Source organism: Ciconia boyciana, chromosome 9 (assembly GCF_034638445.1).
Source record: "Ciconia boyciana chromosome 9, ASM3463844v1, whole genome shotgun sequence".
NCBI classification, from domain to species: Eukaryota; Metazoa; Chordata; class Aves; order Ciconiiformes; family Ciconiidae; genus Ciconia; species Ciconia boyciana.
Window position 1 is genome coordinate 44,067,477 of NC_132942.1, and position 16,486 is coordinate 44,083,962.

The 16,486-nt window shown below is 47.8% G+C and overlaps 2 protein-coding genes across 11 annotated transcripts in view; one reads left to right on the forward strand and one right to left on the reverse strand.

Moving 5' to 3' along the window:
- JPH3 (junctophilin 3) overlaps positions 1-6,879 on the forward strand; it is a 61,326-nt gene extending 54,447 nt beyond the window's left edge. For 4 of the 6 annotated variants that reach the window (XM_072872897.1, XM_072872898.1, XM_072872899.1 and 1 more), the window contains one exon: positions 3,403-5,493. In XM_072872897.1, coding sequence (XP_072728998.1) covers positions 3,403-3,483 — 81 coding nt within the window. In that variant the 3' untranslated portion in view covers positions 3,484-5,493. Of the gene's footprint in view, positions 1-3,402; positions 5,494-6,492 lie in introns of those variants that run through there. The other 2 variants (XR_012044150.1, XR_012044151.1) reach the window with 2 other exon arrangements.
- A 4,978-nt stretch (positions 6,880-11,857) lies between these two features.
- Positions 11,858-16,486, reverse strand: part of KLHDC4 (kelch domain containing 4) — a 28,968-nt gene continuing 24,339 nt past the window's right edge. For 4 of the 5 annotated variants that reach the window (XM_072872607.1, XM_072872606.1, XM_072872608.1 and 1 more), the window contains 4 exons: positions 15,797-16,005; positions 14,033-14,435; positions 12,766-12,882; positions 11,858-12,453 (listed from right to left, as the gene is read on the reverse strand). In XM_072872607.1, the coding sequence (XP_072728708.1) occupies positions 12,278-12,453; positions 12,766-12,882; positions 14,033-14,435; positions 15,797-16,005 (905 nt within the window). In that variant the 3' untranslated portion in view covers positions 11,858-12,277. The remainder of the gene's footprint in view (positions 12,454-12,765; positions 12,883-14,032; positions 14,436-15,796; positions 16,006-16,486) is intronic. The other variant, XM_072872609.1, reaches the window with a different exon arrangement.

Sequence of the window (16,486 nt, forward strand, 5' to 3'; positions counted from 1 at the left end):
CTCACGATAGACGGCTAGCAAGCGGCGTGAAGAGTTGTAAAAGCTGCTAGTTCTAAAATGCTGGCTGTAGTGGCAGTAACAGGGAGTTCACTGACCTATTGCCAGGCTGGGCTCAGCAAAACGTCTCTTCCAAAGCACAAACCCAGAAGTGATTCATCTTCTGCCTGGGCTCTGAGCAGAAATCACTTCTTTGGAACAGATGACACATATCCCAGGACATCCTTGCCATCAAAGGGGAGAAGGGCAAGCGTTTCCTCTGAGCAGAGGTTAAGGCACAAAGACCTTACAAGTTAGAAATAAGCCAGACATAAGCATTTAGAAGTGCAGCAGGATTCATAATTGGAGCTAAAACAGAAGCTTCGGAGTCGCAAAGCTGCTTATCCACCAGCTGCCACGGGCAGGACTCCAGCCCCTGCCAAGATACGCCGGCGTCTCACCGGGGGGGAGCAGCCATACCTGCAATTGCTGCGTGGAGAGCCCTCGTTGGAGTTAGCATGGGGAAGAGGGTGTTAAAAAGAGGGAACTGTAAAAAGGAAGCAGAATTTGTAGGCTGTCAGACAGTCGGATTTGAGCTGCTCAGTTTGCAGAGACCCCTCCCCTCCCAGGTCATCCTATTTCTGGGATGCTTCTGCTGGCAAATGTGGAAGACCCCACATATGCGGTGGCAAAGCAAGCGTTTTCTCCTGCCTTCGCATTGAACAGAGGATGCAAGATGCAAATAGGTGCAGATTGAACCAGGGAGCCGAGCAAAACATTCGTGCATGGGAATCCGGCTGCTGCTGATGCAAGCAGGTAGATGCATGTTGCTTAGTTTGTTGACTCCCCCCATTTTCTAGATGAGGGCACAACTTTGATGTACTGGTGTATAAGTGAAGGGTGTGCTCCCTCCCTGGCCACCGTCCCATCAGCATCCTCTGAACACAAGTACCAAAGGGTTGTGATTTCCGTCAGTCCAACGGGTCCATCCCAAAGTGTCCGTGTTTGTGAGGGTGAAGCTCAAACACCAGGGAATTAAGAGGCGGCCAGTCCCCCTCTATGCTTTTTGTCGGGGAGGAGAAAGCAGCCTCCAGGTTATCCCAGGCTCACGTCAGCCGGTATACAACTTTGCCTCCTTCATGGTATCGAAACGATCTAGTAGTCTGAGCAGAGCAGGGGTAGAAATGGTTGCTGCTTCTTTGGCAGGGGAAACCAAATGGCGAGTGGGCCAAGGCTAATGCAAGCGCGAGTGAGAGCCGTTAAGTCCTCTCCTGGCTGCGAGGTGGAGGGAACCAAATGCATTTTGTGTCTCTGTGGTGCCCTGCCAACAGAAACAATGACAGCGATAATCACTTGCAATCTGTTATTATATTAACACCAGCTCAAAAATCGTAAAACCCAATAATCTTTTGAAATGAAGCTAAGCCCCCCCAAATGTAAATAACACACCGCATCGCAGTGCTTGGCAGCGGCGGGGCCGGGGGGGAGGAATGGCAACAGGGGGGTGGTTTCTGCCTCTGAAAGGCTTTGCGTGGTGCAAGCGGAGAGATTTGCTGGAAGCAGTCAGGCGTGGATACCTGGCTGCCAGGAGAGGCTCTCCGCAATCCCTCCATTTGGTTGGCTTCCTTTGACCCTGTTGCTAAGCTACAAATATGCCTTTCCAGCAAGCTCCAGCATCCTCGCTCCCACCCACTCCCAAATGCGAACTGAATCAGCCTGCTCAGAAGAGGAAGGATCTCTGGCCAGCAAGGAGCTTTTTTTCTTTTTTTTTTTTCCCCCTAGCCCAGCAGCTCTGCAGCGTGGTACAAGGACTTGCTTAGAAAGGGTGCCCACCCCTGCCCCGTGCCAACCCAACGGCCACAGGAGCTTTGTTACGAGGACAGGGGCATAGAGAAAAGCATTTATACCATTCCAGGCGATTAAAGCTGGCACAGCTCCGTTGCAGCAAGAATAGACAAGGATACCAGCTACTCCGAGAAATAGCTACCACCTACCTGCAGACACGCTTGCTCACCCCGATGCCAGCCACGTTAACACTTTAGGACAGCAAATGTTTTATGGCAGGGACGAGGTGGCAGGATGGATGTTTTTCTGACCGGTGTTCTGCAGAAAGATGCGTTGGAGGGCTGTCTGCAGTCCCGACGCTGAGCGGTCTCTTCTTATCATTCCTGGGATGCTAATAGGGTCCAACAGCCACATCCTCGTCAGGTCCAGCACAAGTTGTCTGAGCTGCCTTGATGCTCACTGGAAAGTAACGGATGCTTCTGGGGTGCACTTCCACCCGGCCTACGGTGGGTGTCTGACACAGGCCAGCTGCGATGCGAGTTGCTGCAATGGTTTCCACATAGTCCCCAGGAGCTTAATTTGGTCCATATGAACCTCAGGAAAGGTTATTAGAGCTTTCCCAAAACGTTGCCTTAACGTAGACCACCGTATGCTGGCCTATGCTTTTGCCATTACCAGGATACCTGTACAAGCAATCATGTTTATTGGGAAATGTCTTCTGAAGACTCCTCCAAACCATCCCCAATCAACTATATGATCCAATATAATCTTTTTTTTTTTTTTTTCCTTTTCATTGACCACCTCGGGTAAGCAACCAATTTTATTTATTCTTTTAAGGCCGGATTTCCTACGTGTACGACATGGGGGAGTCCATAAGCGACCGCTGTCTTAATCGATGGGTCCGGTGGGTGTGCATCCAGGTGTTTGCTTGGCAGACGCTGGGTCCGGAGCTCACGTTGCGACTTACATGCCATTTGTGCTAATGCACGACAGTAAACAGAGTCTGCCCCAAGACTTGCAGGTATACGTGTCTATGGAGGCAAATGGATGGAAAGCAAGTGTTGAAGTGGCTCAGAAAAGCAGGAGTCCAGCAGCTTTGCTGTCACTCAGGCGTAAGAGGGACAGTGCTACCAGGGATGCTGCGGGCCCCAAGAATGCCTTGGGCTATGGGTCAGCGTGGGGAGGGAGCAAGGGGGCTCCTGGCAGAGCCCAGCTCATTTCTGTCGGTGAAACAGGAGAGGGATTTTGTCCGCCTTTGCAGAATCGGAGGGCTGCCTGAGGAGGACATTGTGCTTCGATGAAAGAGCTAGGGGTGACCTCTTTATTGTCACGAGGACAGAGGCAATAGATCTGGCTTTAGTCCCTGCTTCTGCTGTTTGCTCACCTCTAAGGGGGAGATCTTTATTCGCACCTTCCTCACTAAGGCAGCAGCCTGCAAAAATTCAGCGAGGGTTACCAAGCACTTTGGGATCATTTGCTGGAGGGTGTAAATCGGCCGTCTGGGGTCTGCTCGTCTGCAGACCTGCCTGCCCTGCGGTACCCGGACCCAGCGCAGCAGGTCCGTCTAAACCTTAGTCTGTCTAAACCTTAGACAGACTTTCCATGTGCCTTCTAACTCCTCTCCTTCTCTTTCTCTTCCAGGGCTCAGCTCCCATCCTGGTAGTCATGGTGATCTTACTAAATATTGGAGTCGCCATTTTGTTTATTAACTTTTTCATCTAATTCAAGACTGTCTTGTTTGCAAAAATAACAGTTACATGTATGAATGGGGGAAAAAAAAAAACAAAAACAAAACCAAACAACAACAACAAAAAGGGAAAAAAATCATAACTCGAACTGTCCTACGACAATTTCCAAGTCTTTTCACAGAAGAACAACAAACGATCGAGTCTCACTCACAGTTTGCCTTTTTTCCTGGGTAATGTTTTTTGGATTTTAGCCAAAATTCTTTGCTTGTATAACACTATGCTGTGTGGCATGGCAAAATGCTATCAACACTCTGCCCCCCCAACACTGGAAAGGATGAGAAGGAATCCCAACAAAATAAAACCTCATTTCCCTTCCCCTCAACCCCCAAAACTATATTCGTAACACCAGTAATGAACCCCAAAATGGAGACTAGATGAGGGGACCATGGGGAGATTTTGTTTGAAGTATGTACGGGTCCTGGGATGCTCCAGGCTGAGTTTCCCAGGGAAATCCACAACAGCTTTAATGATAAAGTAAATGGGAGAGAAAAGCAAAAATCGGGCTTTTCTTCCTTCTCCCTTCGCAAATGGAGAAACGTTGCTGTAAGAAGGAGGAGAGAAGGAGCACGGGGAAGCCATGAACCCTGTCTAGGCGTGAGAGATGGGAGAAGGGCAACGGGCCCCATTTTGTTATTCGTTTTTAAAACAAAGCAGCAATTGGTGTTTTGCTAAATTTCTTGGGGCGGGGGGGGGAATAGGGAACACAAGGTGTGAGCAGCAGCCCCACCACCCTCCTGCCTCCACTCCTCTTCCCCAGGCTGCTCCCCCCCCATGGCAAGGCTGGAAAACCACCCAGTGCTACTTTTAATTCACAGCCAATTTCTCCTGGGTAAAAATGCGTACCCGGATTCCCCCCAAAGACATGCAAGCACCTTCAGCAACACGGATTGAGTAGCTGCTGGTCATCGTGCCGTGCTCGCCAGCAGGCGAGGAGCAGCGTTACCTGAGCATCCCATCCCAAACACACGCGTGCGCAGAGGTGCCAGGGAGCAGACTGGTGGGGAGGGACTGGGGAGAGAGGGCTCAATTCTGATCCACTTAGGATACAATAAAACAAAATAAAGCAAAAGCAGATAAAACTGTTTTTCAAAGGCATCTGGGGAGGAGCACTGGAGCATGTCCCAGAGAGGAGGGAGAGGGTGGTGGGTTTGTCTCTTACATCTTGCTGTGGACTGTTTCAGACATCATGCTTGGGCTCTGAGCATGTAGTATTTTGCACTTTGTAATGCAGGATGTATATTCCAGCTTCCAACATGTCCCTGTAAAAAAAAAAAAAAAGAAAAAAAAAAGAAAAACAAAAAACCAATCATCATTGGCAATGGCAGCCTCTAAGGATGTATTCTTTTCTTTTTTTTTTTCTATGTCACTTAATTTGTTTGTTTATACCATCTTTGTAATATGCCTGCCTTGATTTTCTCCCCCCCCGTCCCCACTGATAATATGCATACTCATTAAAGATGCCGTATCCCTGTTCTGAGCTGTCATGGTCCCAGTCGCAGGAGCGTGGTCTTAGCTCAATTGCTTGGAAATGCCTGACGTCCCCTCGCTTTTCAAACACGACACTACTGTTTCTTCCCCTCCCCACGCCGCCTTTCCCTGCCGTGGAGATCGGCTTTGCCGGTGATCCACCACCACCAGGTACAGTTCAAATGGCTTGTTTGGGATTTGGTACATCCAGGGACCAAACTCCACGCTCAGTTCTACCCACTGCAGCTCCGTTCAACAGGAGAAGGGGTGCGAGCGTGGCAGCAACCCGAGGGTGGGATGAAACCCATACACAGATATATTTGGCGGGGGGGAAGGAGGGAAAAATCTTCCTCGACATTTCACATACAGAGTTGTTGGGTACAGCCCTGACTTGTGGACTCAGCTTTGCTTTGCTTCTGTTTTAGCTGTTTCTCTGCTACCTTTTCAGCAGATTTCTTATTACACTGCACTGGATTGCTATATTTTTAACCAGAAATAAACTAAGGATTAGAGCATGTGCCAGTTAAATTCAGTTCTTCTCCTTACATGGTCTTATTCCCTCCTGTCGTAGTTTTTCTTCCTCTTTTTCTTCCTTTCCCTTTTCAGGCAGAGGGCTATGGGTGGACAGGGTAAATGATAACTGAAGGCAGCGAGACCCCAGTGACTTTTCTATTTCATTTTCCACAGTGACTGTCCATCGTCTTCGTACCTCTTCCTTTTTTTTTTTTTTTGGTTTTTCCTTTTGGGTCCTTAGTCATCTTTTTTACTCTTGAATGGTGGCTGCATACTTGAAATGAGCCAAATAACGACACATCGTGATTGCAGCCCTAGGAACTCATCCATGTGTTTTGTAATTCTGGTTGCAACTCTTTGTAAAGACTCTTGAGGACTTTTTTTTGTACATTCAAGTGCATGACACAAAGGTCCCGCCGGGAGCAGGTTGAACAGTTACATGCAAACACAGTATGGTATTTAGATATATATAAAACAGCACAAAAATGCCTCTCGTTATCAATCAAATAAAAGGACTAGTGATTTCATGACTAGCTTTTTCACACTGGTGACCGACTTGCCCACGTACCAGCAGTTATGTACAAACACAAATGCAACTCGGATTTTTCATCTCCTTGTTCCACGGGATAAAACCTCACTCGAGCTGAGGTCTGTTCGCTATGAAAGACAGCCAAAGGCTAATATTAATCAGCTCCCAAACCACGTGTTTAAAAATAATGATTCCTTTATTAATCATGGGGAGCTGAGCAATATGTCTTAGTTCGGGGCTTTTCACATTTGCCCAAGGCCAGAAATATTCTTGAGAAGTAGCCCAGAGAGAGAGGTAATTCAGTATATTTCCCTGTCTTATGAGCCCTGGATTCATGCATATCTACCTAAGGCACATTAAAATGTCTATCATCGGGGCATATAAATCTATGTAAATGGTCCATACCTGCTGTTTTATGTCCACACTGACAGATGCATGCGAACAGTTGAAGGTTTATATCTTTTTTTTTTTTAGGCTGCAATGGTATTTTTCTGTTCCTACAGTGGAACACGCAGCACCTGAAACACACGGAAGGGCTGGGGCTCAAGGAACCGGCCCACCTCCTGCCATCACAGTAAAGCCACTGGGAAAAGGGCACCTGGCCCTCCCTGGGGACACCCAGGTCCTCCGGCCAGACCCCACCTGGGTCAGCGATGGGCTGGTTTGACACCACATCTTTGGGGAAGGCAAGAAGGAAGGAATACAAAAATCCTCCGCCTGCTCGTGCCACGTCAGCTTCTCACCAGCCCATCCGGCGTCTGGTTTGCTTGTACCCGAGACCTAGATTCTCCAAGCGTGTTGGGGCTCTCCAGGGCCTGATCTTTCAGAGATGCTAAGCTGTTGCAGCATCTGTTTACCGTGTGCAGAGTTACGAAGTACTGCTGGCAAAAAAAAATCCAGAAAAAAAAAAATCCAGACTGCAACAGAAGGGGAGGGGCGAGAGGAGAAATAGTGTCATTTCGATGATGAAGGGCTTAATTGAAACCCAAGGACTAACTAGTTGTCCTGACAGGCTTTGGCAAGTTAAGGGAGGATGGAAAAGTAGGAATTTTTTAAAACTATCATACGGTGAGGTTGGCTCCAGGGACTTGTGCTAAAGCAGAACAGAGCAGAGGCCGGACTGGATCTCCTGGCCATGCTGCACAGCTCTGCTGCACGTGGGTAAATCGTTCACATGGAAGATGGGCCCTGCAGGCTCTTGACATAGTGGCAAGTCTTCCTGGTGTAGGGAAATGGGTCAACTCCTCACACAGCCCCTAAATGAACTGCATCGGTCATGTTATTGCCTATCACTGACCTTCATTCACGGCAAGGCGCCCTGACCAGCTCTGCGCTGAGCCCAAGGCTTGAACCATTGCTGAAGACAACTCTGAGTACCTCAAGCACGAGATACATGCCTTTGAGTAACAGATCCACCAGGACTGTGCTTCCCTCTGAGGCCTTTCAAGCCCGTGAGTTCCTTTTATTGGTCCCTTTCAACTAATATTAACCCACAGGCACTTAGCTTCAGCGCTACCACCAACCTGTTTTTCCAGGGTATGTGTAATCACCTAATTACCATGCCAAGCCAGGGAGTTCCAACGGGCAATGAACCCCCATGGCTACTAATCAGTGCCCAAAGGCCTAAATACGTAACTCAAATACATCGTGAACTGTGTCCCTTCATCCGAGGCATCTCAGAGGTCATGCTCCATAATGTTAGAGGAAATGTCACTTTCTAGATGTTGAGAGCTGCTGAGCGTTGCCCAAAAGTGCTTGTCGGATGGATGGCTTAGAAATGCTGTGGTGGGTTGCACATTCCCCATCTGGAGGTGTCAATGGAAGATAAACTTCAGAGACACTCACATTCATCCACAGGTGTTATTTGCCCCACTACACTGCTATCTAGTAGACTCACAATCCTTACCATCTGCCTGTTTCCTTTTATCCCCAATTTGGGTACACTGTTAACAGCATTGATAGTCTAGCAAGGCTCAGGCTCTCTTACAGACTCCCTTGGTCTAACATGATAAGAACACCAACATCCAGCCCCTTACCTCTTCCATAAGAGCAGCAGCAGCTGCACTTTGGTATCAGGTGTTTGGTCTTGTTGGAAGGCAGAGCTGTGAGAATTACTCCTGCAAGCAGTAGGAGCATTGCTCCCCAACCCCTTCAGCGTGGAGCACGTTTCAAAGCTCTTTTCTTGTTCGTCTGTAATGTTAAGTCACCGTGGGTTAGTGATGAGGGATGCTGCAGCTGTTGGGCCAACAGCTGTTTCCCAGCAGAAGCGAAAGCATTTGATATGCTCCCCTTCCCACTCCCCCATCCCTCAGAGACCCGCATTCGTAAGAACGTGTGAGTCTTTAGCCTTTCTGTCTTGCTGACAGACACAAAATGCTTAGGGCTGTTTAGTACTGGTTGGACCCACCCATGGTATTGCTGGAGCAAGAAAGCAGAAGTTTTGCCGATACAAAACAGACGGTGAATGAATCCAGATTCTCTTCAAGATGAATGAGGAAGGACAAGATCAGCCCAGCGTGTGCAGAGCACGACAAGCCTGACAAACAAGCAATTTGCCAGGAGAAGAGTTTAGGACTGGTTTATGTCCATAAGCCACCACAACAGGTAGGCAATGCTGTGAGGAGACCAGCAACTCAGCGTGCTTGAACTAAGTCTTCACTATTAGCAAAACCCCATGAGCAGAGATGCTAGGAATGGGCTTTCCATCTACAAACAGCATTTATCTCTGGGTCAGCCCAATTACCCTGATTGCTTTCTGATAAACTCCACAGCAAGGTTCATTCGCTTCCACGCTCGTCACGCTACAACACACACACTGATGTGGGGGAGAAACAATCCCAAGTGTTACAAGCTAAGCTTAAGTTAGACATGAAACCACTAACCTTCTACTGTGGCCTTTTTTGTGCAACCCCTAAAGAAAAATGCACTTCAGCTGGCACTCTCCTTTATTCACTTTTTCCCTTCCTAGCTGTGCATGTAAACGTAATAGAAAAACCCAGTTTCACTGTGTTACTTATGGTGCAATTGCAGTAAATGTGTGGCCCAAAAGAAAAGGGATTACTGAATACATTTTCCTCAAGGAGTGAGTAAACCAAAAAGTTACTTGCAGCCTTGTCTTTTAGCTGAAAAAACCCCCAACAGCTTGTTTCCAGATATAATAATAAACTGAGGTCTCCTTCTCCTATGTAAATGTTTATACGTCCCTCCCTTTACAATGAGAAGGGCAAAAGCAATGGTCTGATGGATGCCAAAGGAATAATTGAATTTTATCTGGGCATTCATACATTAAAAAAGGTACATGCTGTTCTTTGTGCATCAGACAAGAATAACTACTCCTATGACAGACACTGCTGGAGCTTCTTGGTTCCTAGTTTTCCACCAAGTTCTAGCCCTGGCCCTTCTCTTGGGTATCATTGTAGGCAAGCCACTTCACCCATGTGTGTCTGCCTGCAAAATACTTACCCTCCTCTTTAAGGTACTTTTGGATCCAATACAAGAAAAATGACCAGATATCCGATCCAGCAACCCTGAGCAGGCTTCAGGGGACTTTCAGCCAATGGTCAGAGGAGCAAGGTACCATGACAGTTTGATATCAAAGTATCATAGTCGCATTTCTTAAGATCATGGCAGAGCCCATCACATTCTGACCTCCTCTGTAGGCACATAATGTAGTACTAAGTCATTCCTGCTTAGGTGAGAAGTTTTACCTTTTCTCAGAAGTTCCATTTGCTCAACCAACACGTGACAGCTTCCAAGGCCTCCACAGTTACACCAGCAAGAGATGGGCCGGGGTGAACAGACAGATCCTCGGCTGTCGCTGGCTGCAGGGCTCAAAGGAGTGCTGCATTTGTCTTGTTCATTCTGCTGAGCAGTGGCTGCAGATGCACCAGAATTAATTTCTGTCTCAAGTCCAATGGCTGCAAATGCTCCAGTAAGAATGGACGCTGTGTTGGTTTCAGACCCCATGCAGGCTGTTCCAATTACAGTGCTACAGTCTCGTTTTGTCAGAGCTGACAACTAAGCCTCAATTTTCAGGCCAGGACAGTTTGCCATGGCAGCAGCCTCTCATCATACAACCCGAGGATGGCCACCAGAGCCTCCTGAACCAAGCCATATGATCAGCCACAGCCTACGCTGGCTCATCCAAAACCCTAGCTCTGGGAGGAACTGAACCAAGCTGCACGCCCAGGTCAGCCCAACCTCACAGCAGAGCAATAGCAGCCCTGGGAAGCCAACATCATCCCTGCGAACCACCCCCAAAGCCTCCTGTCCCTCAGCTCTGCGAGGCAGGCGGCGTGCTCCCCGCCGGAGGCCGCAGGAACGCGCTGCTGTGCCGCTCGCAGGAGCGGGACAGTTGGCCCATCCTGATTCACAGGTTCCTCGGAAGCGTGTCTCTTCCAATCTATGCCTTCTCCAGTCACACTTAGCTTGGCACAGAGCACAACTAGGACTACGTTCCCAAGCCCTTGAGGAAAAGATGAAAGGAAAAACCTCAGATTATCGTTGCACACGCTCCAGCTCATCTGATGCATCTAGTTCCCTCATCCAACAGTCTCTCTACCAGAGAAGGGGGAGGGAGAATCTTTTCCTGCGGCTGCAGCAGCACTGTACAAAACTATCATTCATCCTTGGCACTGCTGCAACCCAGCTTCAGCTCAGGGAAAAAATTCTTTCAGGGTGTATATCTGTATTTGAAAAGGCAAAAAATGATAAAGTACTTCTGGCAAAAAGTGTGTTTTCCCCTGTCTGGTTGGGCCTTTGGAATGGAGTCCTGTGCACAGGTGCTACGATTTTAAAACCACTATTTTTCAAACAAAAATAAATAAATAAAAAATAATAATTAAAACAAAATCTGCAAATGCAACTCGGTGGCAAATGCCCCACACTTTGCACAGAAAGCCATGGACATCATACAGGCACAATGGCAACGAGATCAAGGTATTGTAAACTAACCCCAGTGACAGGGCAACAGGGCAACTGATGCTGTTAGCCAAGCAAGCACTACGGATTCTTTCCCCGGTTATCAATAAATGGTTTGTTTTCACCTCTCGCCTGTTATTTTGCATGGAAGGTACCTCTCTATCAAACATGTTTTTATCTTGACAATTAAATCACATTGGCAGCCTGCTCTATTTAATCTTTATTACATTCTAATTAGCCTTGCAGAACCTAGCACTGCTCTCCTGAGAGCTGGTTCCCTGGTGATGCCCCTGCCAAAACAATACCCATGGCACCCTGGGTTTCTCTGCACAAGGACAGCCAGTGCCTTCTGGTGTCAACTCAAGTCATCACTTGTTTGCTGCAACAGACACACTTGTATCCCATCTGTTGTCCCTATGGACCACAGCACTGCTCTGCTGGAAAGAAAGCGATGCCTTGAGGAGAGGGGCTGAGTCAGGAAGCAGGGGTAAAAAAAGAATCCTTTGAGAGTGTCAGCCCACTCCCTCCTGTCCTCAACACACCATCACGTCTCAAGGTAGGACATTTCACTGGTCATAAAGAGGTCACTTGTAGGACAACTTCCTTCTCGGCCAACATGTGAGAAACTGAACTAGGAGATTCCACAAGCAAAGGCAAAACCTCCTACAGCTAACATTAAAGAGGAAGAGACTTCTACTGTTGTATGCATCAGGGGTTACAGTGGCAGTTACCTTACACAGATAAGGTACAAAAGGATTCCCAGGTTTCTCCAGGCAGTGCAGCCACATCTCAGGGCTGCTGGTGCATCTCACGACCACCACCTGCGTATTTCACACCAGGAACAGCTATCCTTTTCCACAGCAGGAGAAAAAGAACTAGAAAAGCTAGGATGAGAGTAATGGAGAAAACCAAGATGATGTAACCAAATTAAGTTTATTGTAGAAACCCTTGGAGACACATTCTGGCCCCAGTCAGAGTAGGGAATTTGGGACCAGTGAACCATTGTGGTGTGCAGTTTGTCTTGACAGACTCAAAACAACTTTTGAACAAAAATATGACAGTATTGTATATGCCAGCCTCAGCAGAACAAGCCTTTGGACAGCAATCCTGTTCCTGAAGACCCTCCCCACAACATCCAGGGGAATAACAGCATATCCAGAGCACTAATCAAGCAGGCATATTGAGACTGGTGAGCCCAGAGGCGCTCAAAGTAGGCAAAAGCTGGGATGCCAGGATGCCTTCTGGACACGCTGACTGCCTGGCACATCAGGCTGCGTTCAGTGGGGCTAACCACTGCTCCCAGCATGTTTCTTCACTCATGCAACAGCCTCAACAACATCTAGACTGAATCTTCATAGAAAGCCTTTGCCATGGCATGTGCCACTTTCACCACCTTCTTCTCCTTGGCATCTGGGCCCATGTTGCTGCGGGCTAGTTTAATCCAGTACTGCTCTGTCCTGGACAGATAGTCTGCATGCTCCTCATCAGGCTGAACAGATGGGTGTTGCTCCTCTCCTAGTACACAATGGGAGGAAGACAGAAAGAGAGGTCATGAACAGCTAATTAAGGCAATCTGCTCTTTCATGTGTCAACCCGGCCAAGACTACTCTTCAGCTAATGTGTTTAAATGTAATAACCTAAAAACCTATCAGTAACCAATGAAATTTCCCCTCTACCCTGAGAGCAGTGTACTATGAAAACTTTGCTTTTGCTGGAAAACTCACCTGGATGCCAGTGAGGCCTTCCAGGCTGGCAGTGGAACCAGCAGGTATTGTACTAAATCCCACTTTATATTAGTATGAAGACAACATTCATCTTAATCATTACCTCCCTCATCTTCACTCTCCTCTTCAGAGCTCTCCTCTTCCTCTTCCCCTCCCTCTGCACCTTCCATATCATCCTCCTCTTCATCCGATTCTGACTCCTCCAGCCATTCTTGTGCTTCTTTGATGAGACAGAAAATAGAAGAAATAAATAACAAGCTGTTTCCCACTCCTACACCCAGAGCTGTCACGGAGGATGCCAGGGCAAGGTCAGACATATGTGCTCCTTTAGAGCCCTGGTGTATTCATTGCCCTTGCAGATCCACCCACTGTACAGGGCCTGGCTCTGATGGGGAGCAGTGGGAAGAGATCAAATAGAGTCAGGAACAAGTGAACAGCACAGAACAGCTGTGGAAGAAAAGCTGGTTAGTGCCGGTGCTGACAAGAGTCAGCTCTCCTCCCTAGCACTTCACAGTTCTGTGATCATGAGCAAGACTCCTTCCTTTCTGCCCTTTGCCCATTACGCACATGCGGACTGTGAGCTTCCAGGGCAGGGGCACCCTCTTTTAATGTCTCTCTACAGTGCCTAGCACATGACCTGGGCTGAATCACTCAGCCACTACCATAAGAGATATGTTGCTCTAAAATAGACCCACAGTTTCTTTCAATAATGAGTAGAAAATCCATCAAATTTTGATGGACCTTCACTGAGATCTCTCAGGGAATGCTTTCTGCAACACTACTGAACACTCATGTAATGACCATGTAGCCAGGGATTCAGGGAACTGACTTCTATGCTTGCCACATCCCCTGAGCTAGCCTTCCCAGCTTGGGAACAGGCCAGCAGGGTATTCAGAGTATGCAGCAAACATACTACACATTTAAGGCACAAAGAGATAACCCTAGCTAATGCCCACATGCTTTGCAGTACCCAAGACCCTCGCTGCCCTGAGAAGGTGAGGACAGGCAAGAGTATACATCCCTGTCCGCTGCCGAGTGGCCAAGCATGGCACAGCAGGTCTTCCCAGGCCAGAACTTGCCACCAGTGAACAAAGACGCTCTGTTTACATGTCTTGGTTTTCAAAGTAGACAGACCAGAGCTCACTCTCTACAGTGACCACAAAGCCCTGGACAAGACAGGTTTCTGCAGAAGCAGTGACCATAAGACACTGCATATCACATACTCCCAAGCTTCTTCCTGTCCAGGAAAAAACACTACTCAAAGGCTCATCACCATCCCCTTAGGAAGCTCCACAGTTGTTGGGTTTTTTTCCCTAGTTTAGTGTTGCTACACTAAAGGCAGAGAGAGAGATCCCACCATCAGAGCTTACTTGGATCCATCTCCACTAGCACCTTCCATTCTTCCATCTTGTGTAGGTCAATGCTGTAGAGGTCACTGAGGGTGAACTGGCGATCGCCCACCTCAAACATTCCCCCATACACATAGAGAACCCCATGCTTCACTGCCAACATGGCATTCGAACGTGGGCATGGCTCCACTTGCTGGCCCGAGGCTCCATCTTCCTCCTCCTCCTCCGATTCAGATCTCTCCTTCTCTTCTGCAGGTCCAGAGATTACCTGCTTGATTGTCATGACAGTCCCATCTTCTGCCACCACCTCTTTGACTATCTCCACCGGGCCTTGTGGAGGCTGCTTCTCCATCTCCTCATCTCCAGCACCCTCTGCCTCAGCTTGTCTGCCACGTCTTCGCTTCCTCTTATCTGATTTTGGTCCCTGTTAACAAGAACAAGGAACAGAAGGAGACTGCATGTGAATTGTGTGCACCTAATAGCATGTACAGCAGTTAATACAAATACTATGGATGCTGCTGGGAGGGTGCGGGGAGGATTCAATTATTTTTCACTACAATTGTAAGTCCCAAGTGATAGGTGCAGCCTCCCACTCAGCATGAACTTCTACCAGCCATAAAACAAGGAGCAATGAAACTCCTGGAGAACCCATAGCGTGGAGTTGCTTCCTCTATTAATGGCAGCATGCACTGAAGAGACAGGAAACAGCTCTTTTGCTCTCTATCCATCTTGCAGATGTATGCAAACACACACACAATCCACTAGTCTGTGACAGGAGCAAGAGAAAATAACCCACCGTTTTGTGAAATCAAAACAATTGCTGGATGCTAAATTACAGTGCATTACCAGGAAGCACTCCAGGTCTTCGAAGTACTGTATGAAAGGGCTGGAAAACAGTCAGCTAGGAAGGCAGAAGCAAACATCTGAGTGCATGTTTGCCTGTTATTATGTGATTGACTTTTCCTTTTTGAGAACAAAGCCAGAAACAGGGAGGTGGAAAGAAGGAAGTTCAACCAGGTCATTTGCACCTCACTTCCCCTTAAGAGTAGTTCAAACAAAATCAAAGATCTGAGCTGAGGGCCACATTTCTGAAGTTCTTATGAGCCAAGGTTAATATTTCACCTCTTCCCATAGCTCATCAACACTGGGAAAGAGAGGGAGGTTTTTTGATCCCAACGCAACACAAGATCTTTTCACGGTAGCTTTTACTGAACTATCTCATGTCAGACTTACACATCTGACCTGGAGCCGGCCTCCAGTAAAACACCATAACTATGTTTTCAGGCTGCTTTGTTTCATTTTGCATTACACAACAACGGGGCACATGCAGCCTGACTCTTGGAGGAGGGGGATTGCCTCCTGAACCACTCTTGCTTTGTGCCCCACCGTCAGGGCTCACAGGCTTCCTCTGTCCCCAGAGGGGTGACAGTCTGCATCACACTGTGGAAGCAGGGCATGGAGAGCACAAGGAGCTATGTGGCAGGGAAGGAGAGGGGCAGCATAAAGTTAGAGAATTCAGTTGGTCTGGTAGCAAAAACCTGCTAGAGTTGCACATCCCCAGCTTCATTTCTACAGACTCTCCCCCTCTCCACAATCAGTGGGTCACAGATAAAAGCAGCAGCCACACCTGGTGGCTCAGCTTCTGGAGCACCCTGAGTTATTAGAAATAGAAGCTTGCTCCACACTGTGAGAAAGCTGTATGAGGCCAAAAAAGGCCCAAAGGACGTATATCAGATGATCAAGGAGAATGAACTGAATATATCTGTGCTATTTTTAAAACAAAACCTTTAGCTGTCCAGGAAACCAGCGGTTTTTCCCGATGTCATAGAAATAAATATCATTGAAGAAGTCCCCTTCAATGCTCTCTTCCTCTTCTTCATCATGCACGCCTCCAAACAGAAGGGAGCGATTATTGGGACCAATTGCTATGGAGAAGCCAGACCTGGGAGTGGGTTTCACTCCGGACGGGTTGAGCCGACTCCATGCCCACTTGTCTGGTAATGGATAAAAGAAAATATGAGCATCAGCAAAGGAGAATCCCAATCGTTTTCGTATCTTCCAAGGCCCTTCAGTACTCCAGCAAATAACTCAACGACCCATTCTGGACATTCTCAGAACTGCCCAGTGCACCTTCAATGACAATGTTAACCAGAACCACTTGCATTTCCACTTCAATCATGCAGCTAATCCGCACATCCCTTCTACCCTTAGAAAGCCACTGTGTCTTCAATAAAAGCAAATGCGGAGAGCTATCTTCAGGGTGTGCTTTCTGGGGCGAGGAGCCTCCTGAAAGGTGTACCCACCTTTACAGGAGGGTGGAGTTCAAACAAGGACTGATTATGTATAGCCTTTGAGTACCAAGGAAATGTACCTCGGTTATCCCATGGAGCCCACCCTACATCAGTTCTCTTGACAGGACCCTTCTACTACAGTACCTTATCTGCCAACTTGCACCACTGCCTTAACCCCAAGAAT